Source organism: Lissotriton helveticus, chromosome 4_1 (genome assembly GCF_964261635.1).
Source record: "Lissotriton helveticus chromosome 4_1, aLisHel1.1, whole genome shotgun sequence".
Taxonomy (NCBI): Eukaryota; Metazoa; Chordata; class Amphibia; order Caudata; family Salamandridae; genus Lissotriton; species Lissotriton helveticus.
In genome coordinates, this window is record NC_136063.1 from 1,929,972,877 (window position 1) to 1,929,998,245 (window position 25,369).

General features: G+C 43.3%; 1 protein-coding gene across 5 annotated transcripts in view; it reads left to right on the forward strand.

The window, feature by feature from the left end:
• Positions 1–25,369, forward strand: part of ATP11C (ATPase phospholipid transporting 11C (ATP11C blood group)) — a 905,856-nt gene that overhangs the window by 526,707 nt on the left and 353,780 nt on the right. For all 5 annotated transcript variants that reach the window (XM_078688608.1, XM_078688607.1, XM_078688609.1 and 2 more), the window contains exons 9-10: positions 24,088–24,152; positions 24,769–24,850. In XM_078688608.1, the coding sequence (XP_078544734.1) occupies positions 24,088–24,152; positions 24,769–24,850 (147 nt within the window). The remainder of the gene's footprint in view (positions 1–24,087; positions 24,153–24,768; positions 24,851–25,369) is intronic.

Below are 25,369 nucleotides of genomic sequence, written 5' to 3' on the forward strand. Positions count from 1 at the left end.
GTGTACTTACCTGCAATTATCCATATGCCAGTTTTTAGGTCCCTCCACCCTGCCCCTCCCCCTCCCCGCCTCCCTGCCCCACCGTAACTCCCTCCACGGCCCGCGGCTGTCAGGAGGTGAAGCCTATGTCCAATTTTTCAGTGAACAGGACTCATCTCTTCTTAACCTTGGATAAACCTCACTGACTCTGTGTCCCCTGCACATAATTAATAATAAAAGGGGCAGATTTATGTTAACTAGCACATCCCCAGGGATGCACCAGTTAACGTGCACCGCTGCTCTGCCACCCATGGTGTGCCGCATTTACAATCAGATAGGACAAAGCTGCGTCAAAACCCTGCGCCTGCTTGAAGCAGGCATAGATCTTGACGCAGGTAGACTGAAAGCTAAAGCAACAACTAAGTGTCGTGTGCAGAAGTTGCAAAAAAGGAAAAATGGCGTTTAAACCGGTAATGAGCCCATGCTAACTTAACACAGTGTAAAGATATCCAGGATCTACATCAGTTTGGGGTTCACGAACCTGGCAGGTACAAGGCACTGAGGCTTTGCACCGTGCATGTCTCATCCCAAATCATATGTTGTTTGTGAATGAAACAATTTCCCAGACCAAATGCTTTGGATTGGCTACTTCTAAAAAATTAAACACCCCTACTATCCCGGAGTTAGAGGAATATGATGGTTGGAGTAATTTTACTCGGTTGTCCATTAAAGATTTACAGGCCCTACTCCGTAATTCTTCCTTTAACATTTCCAGTATAAATCCAAAAGGTATGGCTTGCGTGTTGCAAGGCACGCCAGTTCCTGCTATCATCCCCACGTTCAAGTTGTTGGAAAATGGTAGTTATTTGATGCTCAATAATGAAGATTGTTCTGGGTTAATTAAAAGTATTCCTTTTATCGTAACAGTAAGTGAACGGGTTATTTGCTGCAGAAATGTTCTATTTCCTCCCACACATGAACATAGGGAGTTTTCAATCTGGCCACAAATACCAACCTTGGGAGCACATTTCAACGGCATGGCAAGAATAAGGGCTCTTTTGTCTCAGAGAGAGGTGGCCTTGAGTTCGGCCCGTGAAACGTTCGTGCTTCACATAGCGAACACCCGTACAGAGGTGCAGGCCCTTTTAAATACTGATTCGCCTTTGCATTTCAGCGAGATGGTTCAGACTATCTTTAACGCGTCCTCCACAAAGGCCCTGGCGCATTTTTTTAAAGTTGTTAGCAGTGGTCTCGTGACTTCATTTGAGAAAATCTTTGGAGTCATCCCTGCTTTCTTTCATTCGATTTTTTCCACTTTGTTTGGTGGATTCCCAGTTTTACTTGCATTAGCACCGGACGCTCTTGTGCTTTTTTACATTTTTAAATATGGATGTCCCTCCTGTGCAAGGTCCCGCCCTGCAGCTGCTAACGCTGTTCCGCAATCGCATGCTTGAATATTATGGCACAATGCCGTTGGCGATATTAAGCACGGCATATGGATTATCTTTTCGATTCTCCTACTTCACCTGCGTCCAGCCTGTATTTCACTGCCTGACCTGTGATTTCGATTGGGCCATTAATTTGTGTCTCTGCGGACCGGTTTCTCCTGACGTCGACTTTAATCAGCTGATGAGTCCTATCATTGCTCACGAGTTGGTTTGTCCTGGCGAAAGGATTATGGCTGTGGCATTGATGCATGGACTAATTGGTCCCTGGAATTTACTGGCGGCAACACAGTCTTTCTTGGAACAGAGCTTTCTTGAAAACCCACCGAGCTGTCCTCTGATGGTGATAGAGGATCCGGTGCTGGGAGAGCACGTATGTTCTTTTCCGCTTTTAATGGCTGAACTCTTTTCGGATGAAGACGGTGACTTCCTATTGGAGGCTGTTGCAGCTTATTTTGCATACACAATTATGTCATAGACCTTTTTCATGTTTGATATGCTGAGTACTAGCATTTCATTGACAATTCATTGACTTATTTGTCAAGTTTTTATTATTTAGCTTGCCTATTGGCTTAAGCCTCGATAAACTAGTTGACTGTTTTATTTTTTCTTAGCATTAAATTTTGCTAGTTTTTAATGTTTTACCTTGCGGACCGTGCACATATAAAGTTGCAATCTGCTCTCATGAGATGGCACTTCTATTACCTTATTTTGTTCGTTTCCGGATCATGGAGGGGTGTCATGTAGATCCTGGATATCTTTACACCGTGTTAAGTTAACATGGGCTCATTACCGGTTTAAACGCCATTTTTCCTTTTTTGCAACTTCTGCACACGACACTTAGTTGTTGCTTTAGCTTTCAACCTAGTAGTTCATCATAGTTTACATGACAATAATATGTTATTGCTCTACTATCTGCTTTGCTTCTTAAACTATATCTGTATAGCGAGTGCTGAAGTTTCAAGAACAACACGATACAGAATTGTTATGAGGTCTGATCTCCACGACTTCATAGTCATAACATTAGTGCAGCTTCTGCCAATTCTGGGCATGAGGCGGGTTTTCTATTGCTCTACCGAACACACACATACACAACGCTTGATGCGGTTCACATGAAGAGAGAGCTGGTGTATGCTGATGTGATACCTTCAAATCTAGGACACTAAAGTATAGGCACGCCCTAAACTAACCCAAAGAGACCTTCTTAGCAAATAATATAATATGTGTATTAGGCAGGGTGAGATATAAGTGTTGCTAACTCTTATTCATTTACAGCATGTTAACATACTGTCACCATTCGCTTTTTATGTACTAGTAACTATGCTGGTAATTTTGCTACTGATAATTGTGGTAGCGTTCTAGTGTTCCTGCACAGGAACAGGATTTGGGGAAACAGAAAGCGGAAGGCGGCCATATTGTTTGCTTGGCGCCGACCGTTGAGCAACAGCTTAGCCCCGGCGCTCCGGAATAAAGATAACTAAAAAACATTTAAAGACGTACGTTCTCACATTATTACAATGGCGACGAAGATGTGCACTTGTATTATCTAAGATACTATGCCTGAGAAGACGGCATTAGTAAATAAACATTTCAAATACACATGTGTTCTTCTTAACTCCATGTTCTGGTTTGTAATGAATATATAACGACCGAGTGTTCATGAGTTCCACGTATCCTGAGGTACTGTAAGTTCATATTCTGGATTGTCTAAACATTGAGAGTTTGTTATATCCAATGTGACACTGTAGCTAGCTTGCTAAGGGGTTTTTCGGTACTAAGGTGAGTTTTGGGGCACCCTAATTCGCCGAGGTTCCAATCCTCTGTGCACAGTTCTGTGTGAGAACAGAAACCCTGCGACAGGGGCACCCCTGAGCCTTGCTGGAGCTTCATCACACTTGCGATACAACTCCAGCAATGCGCCACCTTTACGGCACAGATGCGTCACGCATCTATGCTGTTTTTACCCCATGATGCGCCGCATTGTAAATGCAGCACACCATGGGTGGCGGAACAGCGGCACAGGATGACTGCAGCCGCGGGCCGTGGAGGAAGTTACGGTGGGGCAGGGAGGCGGGAAGGGGGAGGGGCAGGGTGGAGGGACCTAAAAACTGGCATATGGATAATTGCAGGTAAGTACACAATTTAATTATTCAAACGAATTTCGTAGCGCGCACTGCATCGCAAAATGGGATGCTGTGCGCGCTACGAATTTCGTTTGAATAATTAAATTGTGTACTTACCTGCAATTATCCATATGCCAGTTTTTAGGTCCCTCCACCCTGCCCCTCCCCCTCCCCGCCTCCCTGCCCCACCGTAACTCCCTCCACGGCCCGCGATTGGATGACTGGCACATCCCTGATGATACGCCAGTCATCATAAATCTATCCCTAAGCTTCTTATCTTGTTAGAGATGAACCGCCATATGTATCATCAAAGTTTTTTACATTTCCTAAATAGCGAACTTTAAGGAATAAATAGCGATTCTTTACCATTCCTAGTTTGCGATGAGCTATTTGCTAATTACAAATTACCCATTCATTTCCATGGAGCAGGAGGCCCATAGGAATGAACGTGCAATTTGCGATTAGCAATTAGCTCATCGCAAATTACGAATTTTTTCGAGGGTGCAGGGGTGTCTCAAGAACACCCTGCTGCACCCCTGAAAAAGAAATTTGGGGGCATATGGCGCACATAAATTTTGAAAACATTCCTTTACCTCAAAAACGATTTTCAACTCATAATTTGAAAACACTGCCCACGGGGAAATGACTTAAAATGTCCTCAAGACACATGAAAATGTTTTTTTAAAGCCTTTGCAACTTTTTTGGGTCACTTTTAACATGGCTAAGTAACTCAAACAGTCAAAATCTAAATTTACCATGCACAGGTGGGAGCATATTTACAAGGAATTTGCTCCACGGAGAAAGGTCTTTTAATTTAATATTGCAAAAATAACATCAGAGACACTGAAATGCCTTATAAAGAAGCATACACCATTATGTCCTTGTCATAAATTTTAAAAGCATTCATTTTCCCCAAAAACGATTTTCAAGTCATAATTTAAAAACACTCCACATGGGGAAATGACTTAAAATGTCCTTAAGACACATGAAAGCGTTTTTTGATTGCCTTTGCATCATGTTTCGGTCACCTTTAACATGCCTATGTAACGCAAACATTCAAAATCTAAATTTGCCATGCACAGGTGGGAGCATATTTACAAGCAATTTGCTCCACAGGGAAACGTCTTACATTAAAATGGGAAAAATAACATCAGAGACACTCAATTGCCTTATAAAGAAGCATACACCATTATGTCCTTGTCATAAGTATTAAAACCATTCCTTTTCCTCAAAAACGATTTACAAATCATAATTTGAAAACACTCCACAGCTCCTATGCACATAAAAACCCTGTCAGTACTAATACTTCACATTTTCTCCAATTACAATTTCTCAAAGAAACAAAATCTATTTGTAAAACACTTGAGACAAAGCAACATTTGAAAAACACAACTTTCTTCATAATTTTCTCCTTAAAGCACACTATTTTCTATCTAAATTAAAGAAATCTTTTCTCACCTTAGCAAATACTTTGAGTTTCAAAACAGTCTCAGAAACACACCAATTTGTCTTCAGCAGAGCAAAAGGTATGCACTCCAGAGTCTGCAGCTATCAAAAGCACAGAAATGCTGTAATTCTTCACACATATCTCTCATGTCACCCAATCAAAACTCTTCCCTCACTTTTTTTCAAATCAAAACCCTTCCCCCCCCTCTGCCCTCTCTGCTTTTTTGCATAGCAACCACCTCTTGCAAGACCTCTGGTGTTTGCAAGTTCACACAACAATGTTGCAATTGAACTCTGAACTCTCAGTGCACCTGCATATCCAGTGCATTCTTCCATGTAATGATTTTTTCTTCGCCACTCAAAATACATCTTTCAACGAACTCATCCATGCACCCTAACTTTCTGTTTTCAGCAATCAAAATCCACCAATCACTGTTACTGCTTCATTAACACAGAAACTCCACAGTTTTTTTCATTTTAAACTCTTATTTTTTCAACTGCCATTTCATTGCCACACTTCATCTGACTGCAGCAGAACCTTCTCTCGCCATGTTTTCTGTCTGGATTGTTGGACATAGTTACATCTATTGGGCTCAGAGGTACGCTGAAAACAGGAATTTACCTAACCTCAATTTACAAGATGTGGAAATTAAGTGGTTTGGCCACAGAGGATTAAAATGTCACCAATTGATACCATTGGTGAAAACCTTTATGCATTTGCCAAAACCTGACCTGTTAATTGTGCACTGTGGAGGTAATGACTTGGGCACTTTGACTGGGGTAGGTCTGGAAATGCTTTTAAAGGACACCTTTGAGCAATTGATGGCACTTTTTCCTCAGACTGCCTTGGTATGTTCAAATATATGCCAAAGACAGAAATGGAGGTGGTCAAACCAATTTTGTCCACAAATTGAGAAGTCGAGGAAGCATGTAAACAAATCTATTTCAGCTTACATGAGAGACCATGGAATGGGCTCCTTGTACAACAATAACTTGCGTTACTACATGCAAGATATCTACAGAGGAGATGGAGTTCACTTCTCAGATGAGGGCAACAGAATTTTCATTCTGAATTTAAGAATGTGCATTGGTACCTACTTATAAGTACCTAAATGTACCACAAACCCAAAAGCTCTTCTCAGAGCTACCCTACATCTGATCACTCACAATTATTATTTTACTCTAACTTTTTTCACTAATTTTCAAGAAAGTACGCTCCCCAGAACGCTTCCCGGTTCGCGAACCGGGCGCTCCCCACGCAAAAGAACTAAAAAAACGATATTTTTTTTTTTTGCCCTGCGAGGCCCTTTTAAAGCCTCCACATCAAACCTAGGGGGTCAGGGAGGATCTACTATGCCCCCTTATGGTCATTTGCCCCTTCGCTTTGACCTCCTCTTGTCTCTCGATCCTACCGAGAGACAAGATGGCGGCCGCTACGGACTGTTTGGAATGTTTACAGACGCCGGAGAACCAATCAGCTTCGCTTCACAAAGCTCCGTAACGCGAAAAGTCCGCGAACCGGAGCGCTGTTACAGATATATATCTTTTTTTTAACGTTAATTTCTCAAAATCCACTGGAGCACATATATTGAGACCTAGCAAAGGCACATCGGGCTACCAGTACCTACAATTTCCCCAAGTTTCGTGCAAATCCATTCAGCCGTTCGATTATTATTATTTTTATTTTTTTTTGCCCCGCGGGGCCCTTTTAAAACCTCCACATCAAACCTAGGGGGTCAGGGAGGATCTACTATGCCCCCTTATGGTCATTTGCCCCTTCGCTTTGGCCTCCTCTTGTCTCTCGATCCTACCGAGAGACAAGATGGCGGCCGCTACGGACTGTTTGGAATGTTTACAGACGCCGGAGAACCAATCAGCTTCGCTTCACAAAGCTCCGTAACGCGAAAAGTCCGCGAACCGGAGCGCTGCCCGGTCCGCTGTTACAGATATATATCTTTTTTTGAACGTTAATTTCTCAAAATCCACTGGAGCACATATATTGAGACCTACAAAAGGCACATCGGGCTACCAGTCCCTACAATTTTGCCAAGTTTCGTGCAAATCCATTCAGCCGTTCGGGCTAAAAGTGAGGCCAACCGCCCTATGGAAAACTCAATGTTAAAAACACGTTTTGGGACCCCCCTTTTTCTCGGCCCCCCCTTGACGAAACCCCCCCAAATGTTCAGGGGCTGCTCAGAAACAAAATGTTCCATTTTCCTGAAAATTTCAGCCAATTCCGTCCACAAACGCCAAAGTTATTAGACATAGAATTTTCAAAAATCCCATAGAGAAAAAATCCTAACTATATATACCTACTGGCGACCGCCAGTAGGTAATGTGTGTATATATATATATATATATATGTGTATATATATATATATGTGTATATATATATATATGTGTATATATATATATATATGTGTATATATATGTATATATATATATATATGTGTATATATATATATATATATATATGTGTATATATATATATATATATATGTGTGTGTGTATATATATATATACCACTCCAATCACAAAGTTCATCACCTGCAGTACACAATATGCGGTTTACTGTTTACAATGCCCATGTGGCCTCCGCTACATAGGCAGCACTATTAAAGAACTAAAGCTAAGGGTTTTGGAACACTTGAGAGCCATCGACAAGGCAGACCCCAGCTACCCAGTGGCCCGCCACTTTGCGGAGGTCCATGGGCGAGACCGAAAGCTACTGCAATTTTTCGGCCTTGACACTGTACCACCAAATGTGAGGGGCGGAGATCGCCTTAGACGACTTCGTAGACTTGAATCCAGGTTCATTATAGACCTTTCTATGAAGTCCCCGAGGGGCCTCAATGCTGGGGAGGAGATGGCCTTTCACCTGGGTAAATGAGACCAGTGTAATGTCCTGTAAAGGCTTGGCAACATCTATAACACATCCACAGCACATTCATATTATATCCAACCTATCCATAATTTTGCTAAAATGAAGATGACAGCATAGGTCATTGGGTTCAAAAGATTGTTGCGAGATGATGTGGAATCTGAGGTCCGGTTTATGGGCTGCGAGCTTGCCTTGTGAAGGGAACTACAATGATTTATTAAGTATGTACCTTCCAGGGATCTTTTGTCGCAATTTATGTATGAAACTCATTGTATAGATATAAATCACCATGTTTAATGTACTTGAATTTTACTAGAGTTCTCCTATCTGTCTAGAACCCTCATATGATTTCATATGTAATAATGTCGTGTTTGAAGGACTGAATGAGAACTCTCTCCCTTTTCTTCCCCTTTTAAGAATTCTTAGGAATGTCGAAGCATTGGGATTTACACAATGTGAGTTGTACCGTAACATTTTTTGCGATTAATTTGGTAACAATGAGTGTTAAATGTCTGCAAGTATAAAGGTGGACCATCATGCCATCCATTAGATAGAGGACCTTAGCCGATCCACGGCTTGATTCTGTTGTTCATCCCAGAAACCTATAATTTAATGTTTATACCCACTAAGCGTATGGATTAGCCCATTTAGGGCTTTATTATACAACCTGTAGCATTATGAGGCTATCTATACTGACATTTTAAGATGGCGCCTAGAGTGACCATAGTGGGGTTGTCCTCTGTTTATTTCTATGTATGAAAATAGAAAGTGAGAATGGTATATTTAAATCCACCGAAGAGTAAAAATCACTGTAACCACACTGACGAAGGCGACACGCCGAAACGCGTTTGTGGAGAGTGCCTGCGAATAATAAAACCTGCAGTGTTTGAAAGTGGCCCTCGAGTGCTGTTGTCTTCTTGTGAGCCGAGAGGATTTGGAGCGTCATATATATATATATATATATATATATATATATATATATATATATATATATATATATTACCTACTGGCGGTCGCCAGTAGGTATATATAGTTAGGATTTTTTCTCTATGGGATTTTTGAAAATTCTATGTCTAATAACTTTGGCGTTTGTGGATGGAATTGGCTGAAATTTTCAGGAAAATGGCACATTTTGTTTCTGAGCAGCCCTTGAAAATTTGGGGGGGGTTCGTCAAGGGGGGGCCGAGAAAAAAGGGGGTCCCAAAACGTGTTTTTAACATTGAGTTTTCCATAGGGCGGTTGGCCTCACTTTTAGCCCGAACGGCTGAATGGATTTGCACGAAACTTGGCAAAATTGTAGGGACTGGTAGCCCGATGTGCCTTTGCTAGGTCTCAATATATGTGCTCCAGTGGATTTTGAGAAATTAACGTTCAAAAAAAGATATATATCTGTAACAGCGGACCGGGCAGCGCTCCGGTTCGCGGACTTTTCGCGGTACGGAGCTTTGTGAAGCGAAGCTGATTGGTTCTCCGGCGTCTGTGAACATTCCAAACAGTCCGTAGCGGCCGCCATCTTGTCTCTCGGTAGGATCGAGAGACAAGAGGAGGCCAAAGCGAAGGGGCAAATGACCATAAGGGGGCATAGTAGATCCTCGCTGACCCCCTAGGTTTGATGTGGAGGTTTTAAAAGGGCCCCGCGGGGCAAAAAAAAAAAATAATAATAATAATCGAACGGCTGAATGGATTTGCACGAAACTTGGTAAAATTTTAGGGACTGGTAGCCCGATGTGCCTTTGCTAGGTCTCAATATATGTGCTCCAGTGGATTTTGAGAAATTAACGTTCAAAAAAAGATATATATCTGTAACAGCGCTCCGCTTCGCGTAACGGAGGTTTGCGAAGCTGATTGGTTCTCCGGCGTCTGTAAACATTGCAAACAGTCCGTAGCGGCCGCCATCTTGTCTCTCGGTAGGATCGAGAGACAAGAGGAGGCCAAAGCGAAGGGGCAAATGACCATAAGGGGGCATAGTAGATCCTCCTTGACCTCTTAGGTTTGATGTGGAAGTTTTAAAAGGGCCCCGCGGGGCTAAAAAAAAAATAATAATAATAATCGAACGGCTGAATGGATTTGCACGAAACTTGGCAAAATTGTAGGGACTGGTAGCTCGATGTGCCTTTGCTAGGTCTCAATATATGTGCTTCAGTGGATTTTGAGAAATTAACGTTCAAAAACAAGATATATATCTGTAACAGCGCTCCGCTTCGCGGAGATAAAATTATATCTGTATTACCTAGCTGTTGCTAACACCAGTTAGCAACGGCTAGTAGGAGATAGCGACCATCTTGGGCCCCACTTTGCATGTGAGTGATATTTATCACTAATGACATGCAAAGTGGGCATGCCAAGATGTTAGCGACTGGAAACAGTCGCTAACATCGCTATCTCCTATTATCAACTTTTGGAAATATTCGCGATAAGCGCGAATATCTCCAAAAGCTAGCACCTGCCCTGAGCAGTTCTTAGCCATGTTATCCAATGGGAGGTGGATAACATGGCTTAGAGCATTAGCTCGGTAATGCATGAATATCGCTGAGTTTTCAGCGATATTAATGCATTGCGGTCGTTTTTTATCGTATTTGCGATAAACCTTGATAATAGCAAGGTTTATCTGCGATAATTTCTGACGATGCTTAGCGGTAAAAAAATCGTTGCTAAGCATCGTTAGGGATAAATATCGCTTAACTTTGGTAATATGCCCCAACGTCTGTTAACGTTCGATTCGAAGGAAATCAGGAAGTGTTGAAAAACATTGTCTGCGCCATCTTGCCTTTTTTCAAATGCCACACTTTTGTCGTGCACGGCAGTCATTTTAGATGCCTTGACCAGACCCACTCTGTGCACGCTGTCGATCCTTAGCATGGCTCCCCACCCTCGCAAGCATCTCCCCCAGGCAGTGGTCACCCCCGCTCTCTGTCTTATGCATGGGTAATAAACCACCCCCCATCTGGGCTGCTCTTCCCTGAGAATCACACCCTGTGCCCGCCCGACACCTCCCTTTCGCCCTATTCACTACCGCACCCTCTGACACTCCTTTTCCTCTGTGTCCGATTGTCCAGGCCGGTCCTAGGGTATCAGCTAGCCCTGCAGATGTAGTTTATGGCCCCAGCTGTAAAGAATCACCCCTCTTCAAAGGAGTTATAGTAGATCAAGGCCCACACTCGATGAGATCCGTCACAGCAGACGCGTTCCTATTATCTGAAAACCATCCTGTATTGTGATTGGGGAGGGGACCGAGCCTGAAGCGGAAGATTCCAGGGATGACTCTTTGTACATCAAAGTTTTTACAATTATGTGTCACATTAAAAATATATAGCACTCCAACAAAGTAGTAAGATTATAAAACTTTAATAACTTATAAATATATACAAGAAAACAAAAACAGTAATAACATATAAACATTTTTAGGGAAAAACAACGAAGTAGCGGTCGGCTGTGCGAATAGTCCCAACGCAGCACAACGTCCAGATTTCTGGCGTGGGGCGTCGCGGGGGGTGGGTCATCAGTAGCAAACTGTTGTGCGAATAGTTCCAAGGCAGCAGAACGATGGCACCAAGGTGATGTCCAGTAAGTTGCCGCACTGGTTTTGGTATCCTACAATGCTGCTCCGAATAACGGCGTGGGGCGCCCCGGGGGAGGCGGCGTGAACGGGCCTCTCCAGGTGGAGTCTCGTCTGTTGTAGTGGGGCGCCCCTTTACCGTTTCAGTTGCCATTCCGTCCGCTTTTGGTCCACTGTGTCAAAAGCCGCAATTCAGCTGAGTTGCGCCCACTCTTGCGGTGCAGCGATAGGCGGCTGTCACAGGACTCTCAAAATGGCGGCAGGCTGTTTCCTTTTTGGGCCTGGTCCACTGAAATGGCCCTGGGACACCTTGGAAATCGGACGCTTGTCTGCTAGGTCTTGGACCCCATTCTCGAAAGCGTCCCCTCCGCCTTGAGGATTCATCAAAAGTTTTGGGGGCCCCCGACTCCTGTAGGCTTCCGGTGGGGAGCGGCTGCCATGATTGCTCGCGGAATGACCACGACGGAGCTACGAGATGGTGGTGCTCTCATGCTGACGCCAGCTTCAGTCTGAAACATCCAGAAACAAGGTGGGGCTTTCATCGTTTGGGAAAAAAAAAAAGTTTTCATCCAATGAAAAGTGTTGTTTTTAGGTCATATGATCAAGCCTTCCATCATTAGGAAACCAAAAGTAAAATGAACCAATGAAAAGTTTTATAAACAAGTCACATGACCTGTTATGCGGCATAGGGTATAAAATGCGGAGAAAATACGTTGGCACGTGAGGCGGCGTCAGTAGCGGACCGATGTGCGAATAGGCCGAAGGCAACACAACGCGCCAAGATCCGGATGGCACCGAGGTGGTGTCCAGCAAGTTGCAGCACTGGTCTGGCCATCCTACAATGCTGAAAGTCGGCGTGGGGCGCCCCGTTGGCCTGTGAGTTTGCGTCAGTAGCGGACCGATGTGCGAATAGGCCGAAGGCAGCACAACGCGCCAAGATCCGGATGGCACCGAGGTGGTGTCTAGTAAGTTGCCGCACTGGTGTGGCCATCCTACAATGCTGAAAGTCGGCGTGGGGCGCCCCGTTGGCCTGTGAGATGGCGTCAGTAGCGGACCGATGTGTGAATAGGCCGGAACCAGCACAAGGCGCCAAGATCCGGATGTCACCGTGGTGGTTTCATAGTTGAGAGGCACTTCATCTGCAGTGGGGCGCCGAGATCCGGATGGCACCGAGGTGATGTCTAGCAAGTTGCTGTACTGGTGTGGTCATCCTACAATGCTGAAACTCGGCGTGGGGCGCCCCATTAGCCTGTGAGATGGCGTCAGTAGCGGACCGATGTGTGAATGGGGCAAAGGTAGCGCCAGAATATTTTCTGAATAGAAGACACCACAAGGCGCTGAGATGCCAAGATCCGGATGGCACCGAGGTGGTGTCTAGCAAGTTGTGGCACTGGTGTGGCCATCCTACAATGGTAAAAGTCGGCGTGGGGCGCCCTGTTGGCCTGTGAGATGGTGTCAGTAGCGGACCGATGTGCGAATGGGGCCAAAGGCAGCGCAACAATATTTTCTGACTAGAAGACACCACAAGGCGCTGAGATGCCAAGATCCGGATGGCACCGAGGTGATGTCTAGCAAGTTGCTGTACTGGTGTGGCCATCCTACAATGCTGAAACTCGGCGTGGGGCGCTCCATTAGCCTGTGAGATGGCGTCAGTAGCGGACCGATGTGCGAATGGGGCCAAAGGCAGCGCAACAATATTTTCTGACTAGAAGACACCACAAGGCGCTGAGATGCCAAGATCCGGATGGCACCGAGGTGGTGTCTAGTAAGGTGCACTGGTGTGGCCATCCTACAATGCTGAAAGTCGGCGTGGGGCGCCCCGTTGGCCTGTGAGATGGCGGCAGTAGCGGACCGATGTGCGAATGGGGCCAAAGGCAGCGCAACAATATTTTTGGAATAGAAGAGACCACAAGGCGCTGAGATTCGGTTAGCACCGAGGTGGTGTCTAGCAAGCTATGCAGCTGAGTTGCGTGCGCACTTGCGGCGAATAGGTCGAAGGCAGCACAACAATGTTTTCTGAATAGAAGACACCACAAGGCGCTGAGATTCGGTTACCACCGAGGTGATGTCTAGCAAGTTGCCGCACTGGTGTGGCCATCCTACAATACTGCTCCGAATAACGGTGTGGGGTGCCCGAAGGGGGGGGGGAGGCGGCGTGAACGGGCCTTCCTAGGTGGAGGCTCGTCTGCTGTAGTGGGGCGCCCCTTTACCGTTTCAGTTGCCATTCAGCTGAGTTTCGGCTGCTCTTGATGCTACAGCGACAGGCGGCTGCAACAGGACTCTCAAAATGGCGGCCTGTTCTTTGGATTTGGGCCTGGTCCACTAAAATGGCCCTGGGACACCTTAGAACTCGGACGCTCGATTTTTTTTTCCTTTCCTGTACATGCAAAAAAAGGTAAATGCCCGGTACGTTACACGCTTCATCTGCCACGATGAACTCTCCAGAGGAACCGAAAAAAAATATAGTTATGGTAACTATACCATGCATCGTCATATGGAGAGGTGGCACCAATTAATTATAGTGCTGCATAAAAGAGAGATTTGGAGGAGAACCCCTGACCTGCTAGTACATTCATCAAAGAAGTGGCACTGACAGCATCAGAGGCAAGGGAAACGGTCCCAAATATTTAGAAGAACTTTGGAAAGATTAAAATGACATGTTTAGATTGTGGCAAATTAATTTCATGTGGACAGATGAGTGTTACTCTAATAAATACAGCATATGAACATCATCATAGTCGATGGTTGGTAGAGACATTTTGACTATATCCTGGACCTGCCCGTCCTCGCCCAAAATGGCGCCGGAATAAATGGGACTCGTAACTCCTTGTTGTGTACTGGTTGCAGAACCTTGAAATCACGAGATACGTATGCAGTTTTGAAGCACATGGCGGGCGGGGACGAGAATTGATTGAATATTTCGACATCCCTATTGATATTAAGTTCTGATGTGTTATTGATTACTGTACTATTGAAAGTTCGAATTAACGTCACCCATGGTACTTGCCCGCAAATGTATATCTAGATAATTTTATTGTAACTGGCCCTGTCGTATTTTAATTATAAAATGTACGTCCACCGATTCCGTAACTGTTAGACACCTTAGTTCTTGCAACCTAATGGCCCGCCCGTTACGTTCCTCTACAGTGTAAATGTCTACTCATCATATACGATTACAGTTTGCTCCGTGGCCGGCCCACGTGGTTATAGGCTCGTATTTGTATAATGAAATTTTCACAATAAAGGTTTTTAAAAGAAAACATGGTAGTAGTATATACATTGGTAAAGTTTTTAATAATAGTCACTGTTTTAGAATCATTAAAAGGCAAGTGAAATAAAGCAGACCAATTACATGAAGGGTAAAAGGTATAATACGAAGGAACGCAGTAAAGATAAATGGTCAAGGGCTGTTGTGTTTTCTACTTCTGCAACATAAAGTGATCGATAAGAATCTCATATTCAGGCGTATCGGCGACTAAGACAGCAGGTCGACCCTCTTTTGCTCAACGGCTCCGTCATGGGACGAAGAAACGCTCTTTTTCTCGAAAAAAGAATATATTTTACTTGCAGGACAGTTGTAAATTTTCCGGGAAAGTACATTAGCCTGGAACATTATAACATATATTTAAGAAAAAATAATGTTCGGAAGTAATAAAAAGCGTACTTTTTAGGTCATATGACCAAGCCTTTCATCATTAGAATAAGAAAAGTAAAATGAACCAATGTAAAGTTTTATTAACAAATCACATGACTTGTTATGCTTACGTTACGCGCTGCGCGCCCCGGATGACTTCCGGATGCGCTAACGCGGCGCGTCATATGACGCATTACGCGACAACGCAGGTCCAGAATATAGTCAAAATGTCTCCACCAACCAGCGGTCGGAACACAACCCCTTTCAGCAGGCTAAATAGTTCTGTTAAATGACAACAGAAGGGACAGGCAACAAGAACCATCAGTCAAAGAGGGGAGGGCTAGTTCTTCTCTACCAGGTTACATTGGGGCGCTACCGGAACTGATCGAATTGGTAGTCTACAGTGTTTCTGGATGTTTCAGACTGAAGCTGGGGTTAGCATGAGAGCAGCACCATTTCGTAGCTCCGTCGTGGCCATTCCGCAACCAATCATGGCAGCCGCTCTTTATCGTTATTTTGGGCGGGGTGGGTGGCGGAGCCGAGCTGTTTTGCAGCCATCATTGTGTGGAGTTCAGTTCATCTCACTAGTTTTGTATTTGTCATGAGGGGTTGTTCCTAATGTTTCTATTTTAGCGAGGTCAAAAAGAGATCCCATTAGTGGCCTACTGATTTTGCTCGATTCCTTTTCTTTTTTTTTACACGATTTTTCGTTATCTGCAAAGACTAAACAGAGTATTGCGACTCTGTGTTTGTTTGTAAATAGAGAATGAACCAAAGAGAACCAATTCTAAAACAGTAAATACTTGGATAACAATCAATCAAATGGAGAGAGAAGCAGGCACGACGTATTACAACGGGGGCAAAGGCCTGCGTTAACTACCCTTCACTATGTGCAAAGAGAGAGTACTCCTAATAGAAATGAGGGGGGGGGGCACCATTCAAAGCAGATCAGTGTGCATAAACACGAAAATGTTTTCACTTACCACGTACTTGACATTCGACAGCTTATGATATTTGCTATTAAAAAACCATTGAAATTCACTGAAAAAACCATAGGTTATAGACCATATATAGTTAGGAATTAGCATTTACAAAACCTTGAAAATTCACTGAAAAAACCATAGGTTATAGACCATATATAGTTAGGAATTAGCATTTAAAAAACCTTATTTTACTCACACAAAACCATTGAAATTCCATATATAGTTAGTTGCACTAACTATATATCGCGCACCCGCAATCCACTGCTGATGATGTCACATATTACATCATTCATGACATGGTCAGTGACATCACTGATGACATCTCAAATGACATCACTGATGACATCACTGATGACATCACTGATGACATCTCAAATGACATCACTGATGACATCACTGATGACATCTCATTTGACATCAATGACCACATCACTGATGATATCATTCATGTGACAATACAATGCATCTCCTCACACTTTAATATAACCTCTGTTACACCCAGTGTTAAATACAGAGTATAATTTTTGAAACCATTGACACACCAATACTAGTTACTACATACGCACTCAGTGATTCCTATGTTTACACACACATTCACTCATTTACCCATACAATCATTCATACATACAATCACTCATCTTTACAACACTATCATATGCACTCATACACCTATACAGACTCTCACACTCTGTCACTCATCCATGGAGTTACTCACACACCTAGTCAGTCCTGTAAATAATCAATCACACTTCCATTTTCTAATCTATACAGTTAAACATAGAGCACCTTACATTTTGAAACATATACTAACACATACTTACTCTCTTATACAATCATTGATACAAGTACACATTGATCTGCACAGAGTCACACATCTCCCAGCCAGCCACACACACACTCAGTCTCCCATACAAATACTTGGGCAATCAATCAATAACCCATATAGTTACTCATATAGCTACTGACCAACACATGCAGCAGTTTACAGAACAACAGACATAATGATGCACAAATTAAGACAGTTTAGTCACTAACCCATGCACTCAGTGAGACACATTTAATCACTCACTCATACAGTCAGTCACGCACCTACTAAATCCTTCATCCAGACACTTCTACATCTACTCATTCTTCAATATGTAAAACATATTTAAACTTTTCAGAAACACACAGTCACTGGATGATGTCATCAGTGATGTCATTTGAGATGTCATCAGTGATGTCATCAGTGATGTCACTGACCATGTCATGAATGATGTAATATGTGACATCATCAGCAGTGGATTGCGGGTGCGCGATATATAGTTAGTGCAACTAACTATATATGGAATTTCAATGGTTTTGTGTGAGTAAAATAAGGTTTTTTAAATGCTAATTCCTAACTATATATGGTCTATAACCTATGGTTTTTTCAGTGAATTTTCAAGGTTTTGTAAATGCTAATTCCTAACTATATATGGTCTATAACCTATGGTTTTTTCAGTGAATATATATATATATATATATACTCCAGCAGAGACGAAAGTGTTGGAATTAGGACAGTCTTACTGTCCTCCACGCAATATGAACTATACTGACACAAGTTTGGACACTTATTGATTTGTGAGAAAACTTACGTTGACCAAGTTTCACCAATTACAACCGAAAAAAGCTAATATCTGTCTTAACCCTGTGAATCCGATCAGTCCACCACTTTTGAATGCCGGTGATTATGAGGTGTTTGAAGATGCAATGGCATTGCTGACTGAACAACCAGACTTTGTAGCCACAGATGGTATAATATATGGAAATGAAAGAAGAGCATGGCAAACATCTTTTAAACCAAAATCCGTCTTGCACCCCATTATGTTACATGACAATCTTGATGTTTATCATGAATTGGTAACACAAGGCTTAAAGAAATTATATACAACAGTCAATAAATCTTGGCACGCAACTAACAAACGCAATTTATGTTACAAAAATGTGATGAAGAAAATAGGAGCAAACTCCAACATAATTGTGAAACAAGCGGACAAGGAGGGTAACTTGGTCTTATGGCCACGGCAGTTATATATGAATGAGGCGGAAAAACAACTGTCGGATGTAGCATGCTACAAAAAGAGTAATATACATGTCGTTAAGGGGTCTTGGAATGATCATTATGCAAGGCTATTAGCTTGGAAGAGCGGGGGATTATTGAGTAACACAGAGTACCAATTTTTAAAGAATGAACATCCAGTGATCCCTACGTTCTACCTGATTCCAAAAATTCACAAATGTATTGACAATCCGCCGGGAAGAACGATATTATGGCAATAAACAGCATTATGGAGAATACGACCAAATATGTCGACTATTTTCTCCAATAATGGGTACAAGGACTAGGCTCCTATGTCAAAGACACTTCGGATTTTTTAAGAAAGATTGACAATGTGGAATGGTGTGATGGCATGTTACTTATGACATTAGATGTATCTTTGTTATGCACCTCTATAAGACACAATGATGGCATGTAGGCAATAGAACATTTCTTGAGTAAAAGACCCATGAACTGTGCGCCCCATAATAAGATGCTGTTGGCTATCGTGAGGGAATGTCTTGAGCAAAATAATTTTTTGTTCAATAATCAGATCTACCACCAAGTCAGAGGAGTGGCTATGGGGGCCTGCTTCTCTCCTAGTTACTCCTGTTTGCACATGGGGCTATGGGAGGAGCAGGTCCTCATGGGGGAGCACAGGGACATCCCTGAAGAATATGTGGTGGTCTATCTGAGATATATTGATGATCTATTTTTCATTTGGAGGGGGTCACAAGAAGCTGCCATCGACTTTGTGGATAAATTGAACAACAATCATTTAAATTTAAATTTTACTTCCACAATTGACCAAAAAAGAATTTGTTTTTTAGATGTTGAGGTGTTCGTCAACAATAATGTGTTAACCACCAGATTATACAGAAAGGTCACAGCGGGCAACACGATACTGCACGCGGCAAGTCACCATCCGCAGCACTTGATACGCAGCATCGCAGTTGCTACTATGATGAAAATTTGGACATTTGCACATTATAGAATAAGTTGGGCTGCTTTAGTTTTTTGCTGCTACGATCTAATCGCGTATTTGCACATTATGGGGCCGATTAGGATCGCGGACGGACTTGAGTCCGTCCGCGACCCCTGAGGAGGAGGGAACGTCCGCATGGGCTGCGGCGTTCCCTCCGAGCAGATTAGGATGTGACCGCCAGGGTGGCGGTCACATCCTCTATATTTAACATTGCGGCGGATGCAGCTTCAAGCTGCACCCACCGCAATGTTAAAAATGCATGCATCGCATTTGCATGCACAAAGCAGCAGGCACTGTGCAGTGCCTGCTGCTTTATGCATGCAAATGCAGGGGGGTACCATAGGTACCCCCCATGTGCACCCCCCACCCCCCTTTCACCCAGGGGGCCCGCAACGGGCCCCCAAAGTGAAAGTCCGTATGCTTTTCCACGGCGGAAAAGGCGCCGCGGAAAAGCATGTATTCACCACCATCCTAATATGGCTGGCGGTGTCTAATAGACACCGCCAGCCATGTTAGAGCTTTTCGCCGCGGTCGGAAGGCGACCGCGGCGCAAAAGCTGCGGACGGAATTCCAGACCCACCAGCCATCCTAATTTGGCGGTGGGTCTTTGGAGGCTCCGCAGCGGTTTTTCCGCATCCTCCGGGCCGGCGGTGGCTTCCGCCGGCCCGGAGGATGCGGAAAAACCGCAATCATAATCGACCACTATGTGACAATTATGCTGCTATCCCACAATGCTGCTATACAAATGTAATTGACATTGAAATGTTTTTTCATGCACTTTGATAATTATTATTGTATCATGATATTGCGAATTTGCACAAGTGGAGAGCACTATGCTGGAAAGTAACTCTACTATGTTTAGGAACACGACTTACCATTTCCTGGTTGTACACTTTATAACGTCTACCCCGCTATGGCAACGCGTCATGTGATCAAGACCCGATAGGGGTTGAAACGCATCATGGCAGACTGGCTGGTCGAATTACAATAAAAGAAAATTTGGTTTGGCACAAGTACTTGGGTCCACTGTCGTCTCTTTGTTGTGGGAGAAGCAACTGTTTTAAGCGACGTTGGAGGATATATATATATATATATATATATATATATATCGATTTGCATACACATCCAGGTGCAGAAAAAGACACAAACCACTATGGATGCTTCAACAATTTATTGCTGTTGCTTGGTGAGCGTAACACGTTTCTGTGGGCGGTTGATTCTCAGAGCAAGAGAACACTTTACTGTCATGAGGAGCCCAAGTTTCAAGCTTTTCGCCTTTTCTTGATTAGGAGTTTAAACTGATGCAGTCCAAAGGTCCAGGACCTGGGGGGCACCGCATGAGGAGCGGGACTCACTCCAGCACAGGCCAGCAGCAGGGCTCCGGCAGGTCCAGTTGGTAGTGGTCAGCTGAACAGTGCAGGAAAGCCTCTGTAAGCTTGTTGTGTCCCTGCCCCTCACACAGGAAGTCAGCCAACTGACCCTTGAAGTCACCCTGGGATGAAGGCACGAGGTCAAATCTTGCTTCTTCAGACAGCAGGGCATTCCTTCCAGCAGTGATGCGTCCTTGTGGCAGTGGGGCAGTCCTTTTTCTGAATCTTCCTCAGGTCCAGAAGCGTTCTGATGAGAGGTTCTCAAGGCCTCCTTTTTAGGTTTTGCCTAGCAAAATGCGTACGAAGTACGCATGCGCTAGGAAAACCTTATGTCTTACAGTGGGGAACAGGGACTCGCCCCCTGCTCCCATTGGCTAGCTCCATAAATGGAGGCTAGCCATTGGCAGACATTGCTGTCCGTCACTCTTTGCCCGTCCGGACGCGAATCGGGGGCGTTCCCGTGCCTTTTTTAAGTCCCGCCCCCTTCTTTCGTCAGCCGCCCCTTTTTTCGTCACGGCTTTTGTCGCCCGCCCTCCGCCCCTTTTTTCGTCACTGCATTTGTTTGTTGCCCCTCTGCTTTTTGATTACCCTTTCCCGCCCCCCTCCCGCTGTTCGTTCCTTTCCCGCCCCCCCCCTCCCTCCCACTATTTTACTGCTGCTGCTGGGCTTGGAAGGTAGGACACAACCCGAGTAATATTTGCTGTGCTTTTATAGTGCCCAGTATGAGCTGAATTGTATCTTTGCGCTAGTTGGAGAGCTTAGTGGGTTAATGGATATTTCAACTTGCTACCTGGTGGGTCCCTCAGATTTGCTTACAGCAGTTTAGTTAATTTTTTCTGTTGACTTATGCACTCAAAGTGCCTGTAAAAGCGCCTTGAACCCTCAGCGACCGAGTTGCGCTATCTCAACGATAGACTACTGTTTTAAATATGTGCGTCCTCGTTTATAGATACTACATAAGGTGAAATGTGTGCTTAGCGTTATTAACCCTGCTTTAGCCTTCTCCCACGTGACTGGTGAATGAAAAGCAGGAATCAAACAATGCAAGTTTCCGCATTTATGCGTGGAGTATTTCATTTTACCGCCACTTTCTGTTGCTGTTAACGCTGACATTTTTGCGACGTGATGAGGTAATTGATAACGTGCGTTACCACCACGATTACCGCATGTTTAGCGCATTTTCGTGCTAATCTACAGTGAGAAGATTGTTGTAACAAGCGAGGTGACACGTCTCGGTCTCATGTTGTGTGAGTTGGGGGTGGGGGGTGCACATGTCCTGCTTCACATCCAGCATGGACCACTGGAAAACTTTAGGCACTAGTGATACATTCACAAATTCGACGTTTTTACTTCACAAAGCGTGTATTTGTAGAGCGCTAAGTTGACCCCAATGTATCCCCCTAGCGCTATTGACACATTATAGATGTTTAGTGTTTCCTACCTCAAGGGTAGGCATGTTATCGACCTGTTAAGGATAAAATCCTGAGTGGGCTCTTCGGATTCGAAACTGTGGCCATGCATTTGGCCTCATTTCCAGCCAGCACTGAACACTGGACAGCAAAAGGGTCAGTTTCTAATTGTGAATTCACACATTTTGAAATGTATTTGCTTCGCATAATGTGTATTTGTAGAGCGCTGTATTGACCCCAGTTAGGCCTCTTAGCGCTATTGACACCTGGAAGCTGTTTGTTGTTTCCTAACTTAAAGCTGTGCGGTTTATCAACTTCGTAAGGATGAAAGGCTGAGTATCTGTGTATGTGGGAAGCTTTGTGTGGCTGTGTGTGTGGGAGGCTGGGTGGGTGTGTGTGGGGGGCTCTGTGTGGGTGTGTGTGTGGGGGGGCTCTGCGTGTGTCATTTGCGAGAGATAAAGCTAGTGGCATTGTAAATGACAATGCCATTTATTTATGTTAAAAAAACATAAATAAAAATGTCAAGAGCAATGCCAATAGCTCTAACTTTAACAAAGGCAAAACCATTGCATTGTAAATGCTTGTTATACCTGGTGCCGGTTTTTGTGGGGTCGGAGAAATCCCTGACTTACCCTCAAACTGGTCCTGCTGAATTCTTCCTCTTCCCCTTGTCCTTTCTCCAAACTGTCTAAGGTAACTAAGGCAAGGGCAGGTCTGGTGTCAGATTCCTGATGGTGTGCTGCAGGCAGAGCCTCTGAAGTGTAATCAGGGCAGAGCACAGTTCCTCCCCAACCATCCTGTAAAGAGGATCCTGTCTGCTCATACCTAGGCTTCCCTTATTTCACTGTCTGAAAGAAATATATAACCCACAACAGCAGAGGCATTCACAGTATGTGACTCGGGACACTTGCAGAAAGACACACTTAGTTTAAACCGAAAAAAGCCAGCTTTCTCAACTTTTTTTTTTTTTAATTGTAGCTCTAAATATGTCTTCACCATTAAAAATGATTTTAAATTACCATTCATTTAAATGGAAACAGCATATCTGTAGCTGCTCCCAATCTGAAGTTAGCATATATTTATATGTAATAAGGAAACCCAGTGTTACTCTATGGGGAAGATAGGTTTTACAACAGTGACAGAGCAGATTAAAACAGCTATGCAGGCTACAGTGTCAGGCCTGAGACAAGTCTTGCAGTACTACTTTAGTGGGTGGCACAATGAGTGCTGCTTCCCACTAGTAGCATTTAATTTACGGTCCATGTGTACATGGATTACCATTTACCAGGGACTTATAAGTAAATGAAATATGCCAATAAGATGTAGGCCAATGTTACTATTTTTCAAGTAGATGGCACAAGCAAATATTAGCAGGGGTAAAGTGCACAGAATACTAATGCCAACTAAAACAAGTTCAGCCAAAATCAGGGAGTGAAGGCAAAATGTGTGGTGAATACCACGCCAAGGATATCGGGTCTAAAGGTCTTGCTGAAGGAAACTTCCTTCCTTCACAGGTCTCCTGCCGGTGATAGGAATCCCATCTTTGGGATTTGTATTTGAACTTTAACATTAATTTTTCATTAAATATGCAGAAAAATACTTTTTTGCTGTAAGCCATTTGCAAATGAGACTTCACTATCAGCACTGCACTATCCCTTAGGGTGAACGCAAAGCTGAGCATTGTTAGGGTGCAATACTGACTGCCATCAAAATAGGAAGAAGCTGTCCCTTCCCTTAATATGGAATTCACAGGTCTGATTTTGAAGGATGAATAACAACACTGCGTCCTCTTTGGAACGATGAGATTGGCTCAGGCAATCAAAAAGGCCTGGGATGCTTGCGTTAGCTAGTTGTTTGCCTGCATGTTAAGTCAAGTAATAAAGTGAGGATAGGTCATGATGCAGAAGGTCACAGCAGACATCTTCAAATGCATGTCAAATCAGGTTATGTGGATGTTTTGAAAATATTGCTCACACGTTGCTTCATTTGCAGCAGTTAATTGACCCATCTCTAATTGTACAGTCCTGCCCAACTACTGGCCTGGCAATTATCACTTGTTAACACCCTAAGAAGAGGGCAGTAATGCTTATGAAGGATCTGGATGCATGGCCGTTATTTCAGACAAAAGAATCCAAGGGGCAAACTAGTGAGATTCAGGGATGTCAATGTTTGAATGCATTTGATATTGATTAATACTGGGAATGTATTGCTTTCTAGATCTCTGGGTCCTGAAAACCTGCTGCTGAAGGGAGCTACTTTGAAGAATACCAAGAAGGTTTATGGTAAGTATTGCTGTGTTGTGTATTATACAAAGAGACGTGCAATTCATTGAAGAAATCGTTCTAGAGCCCATTCCTCAATGCCAAGACATACCAAAATCAGCTTTCATTTGCTGGAGATTTTCTTCACAAATATGGGGTGTATTAGTACACTTTTTATCCGTCACAGCTGGATTATTGTTTTAATATATCTTCTTAGCGCACAATACTAAAATATAAAGACTGTTTCTATGGAACGTCAAAGGACTTGACAGAATTTTCTGGAAGGGTGGGAACAAAAATATAAAACGTGTAGGACTAGGAATGCAATGAATTTGAACAATTGAAAGGTAAGATGCGGAGTGACAGGATGTATTTGGGTTTACAAATACATTAGGTATTTTACTGGAGGTTTTCTGGATCAGCGGTTCTCAACCTTTGGACTTCTGAATCACTAGTGGAGGTTAGGGGCCCCTCCCTAAACAACTTTTGTGATTTGAACCTCAAAACAATACAGAAAACGACAGAAAAATACACAACAAACAAATTCACATGTTATGTAATTCACAAACATAAAATGTTTTGAAATGCATTTACTCCGCCATGAACTCTCTAATCCAAAGCTCTTTATGATGTACAGGAGTTGCAATCTATACTGGAATGGAAACAAAAATGGCTTTGAACTACCAGGGGAAGTCCCAGAAGCGCTCTGCGGTGGAAAAGTGAGTACTTATTATGTTTAGTATTAAAGTGCGTTGTTTACTTTACACTTAAGATGTGTTGTTTAGTTTAGTTTCAAAGTGTGTTGCTCACTTTACCTCAGCTTTGAAAGCAATTCCCAGTTGACCTTCTTTCAACTGCCCTAATTTAGTTTCGTACCTACATCCTTAAACTCGGTAAAATAAACTTTATACATTTTGATGACATAATTTGGGTGTTCTATAGATAGCGGTAAAATATTTTTTATAAACATCTGTTTCCTGCAGAACAAAAACATCACATTTAGAAGTTTTATATAAACAGGAGTGCAGCAAAAATGAACGCTTTACAAGTAGGAATCCCAAGCCATTTAGCCTTCTTTAGTTTTCGATCTAATCGGAAAAATTTCAAAGTGGGTGTGGTAGAAGTTTTTAAATGACCAAGGAAACTTCTGAATTACATTTTAAATGTGATGCGTTACTTGAATTGTTTGGAATTGCTTTACTCTGTTCTGATTGATTTTATGTTATTTGCAATGTTTA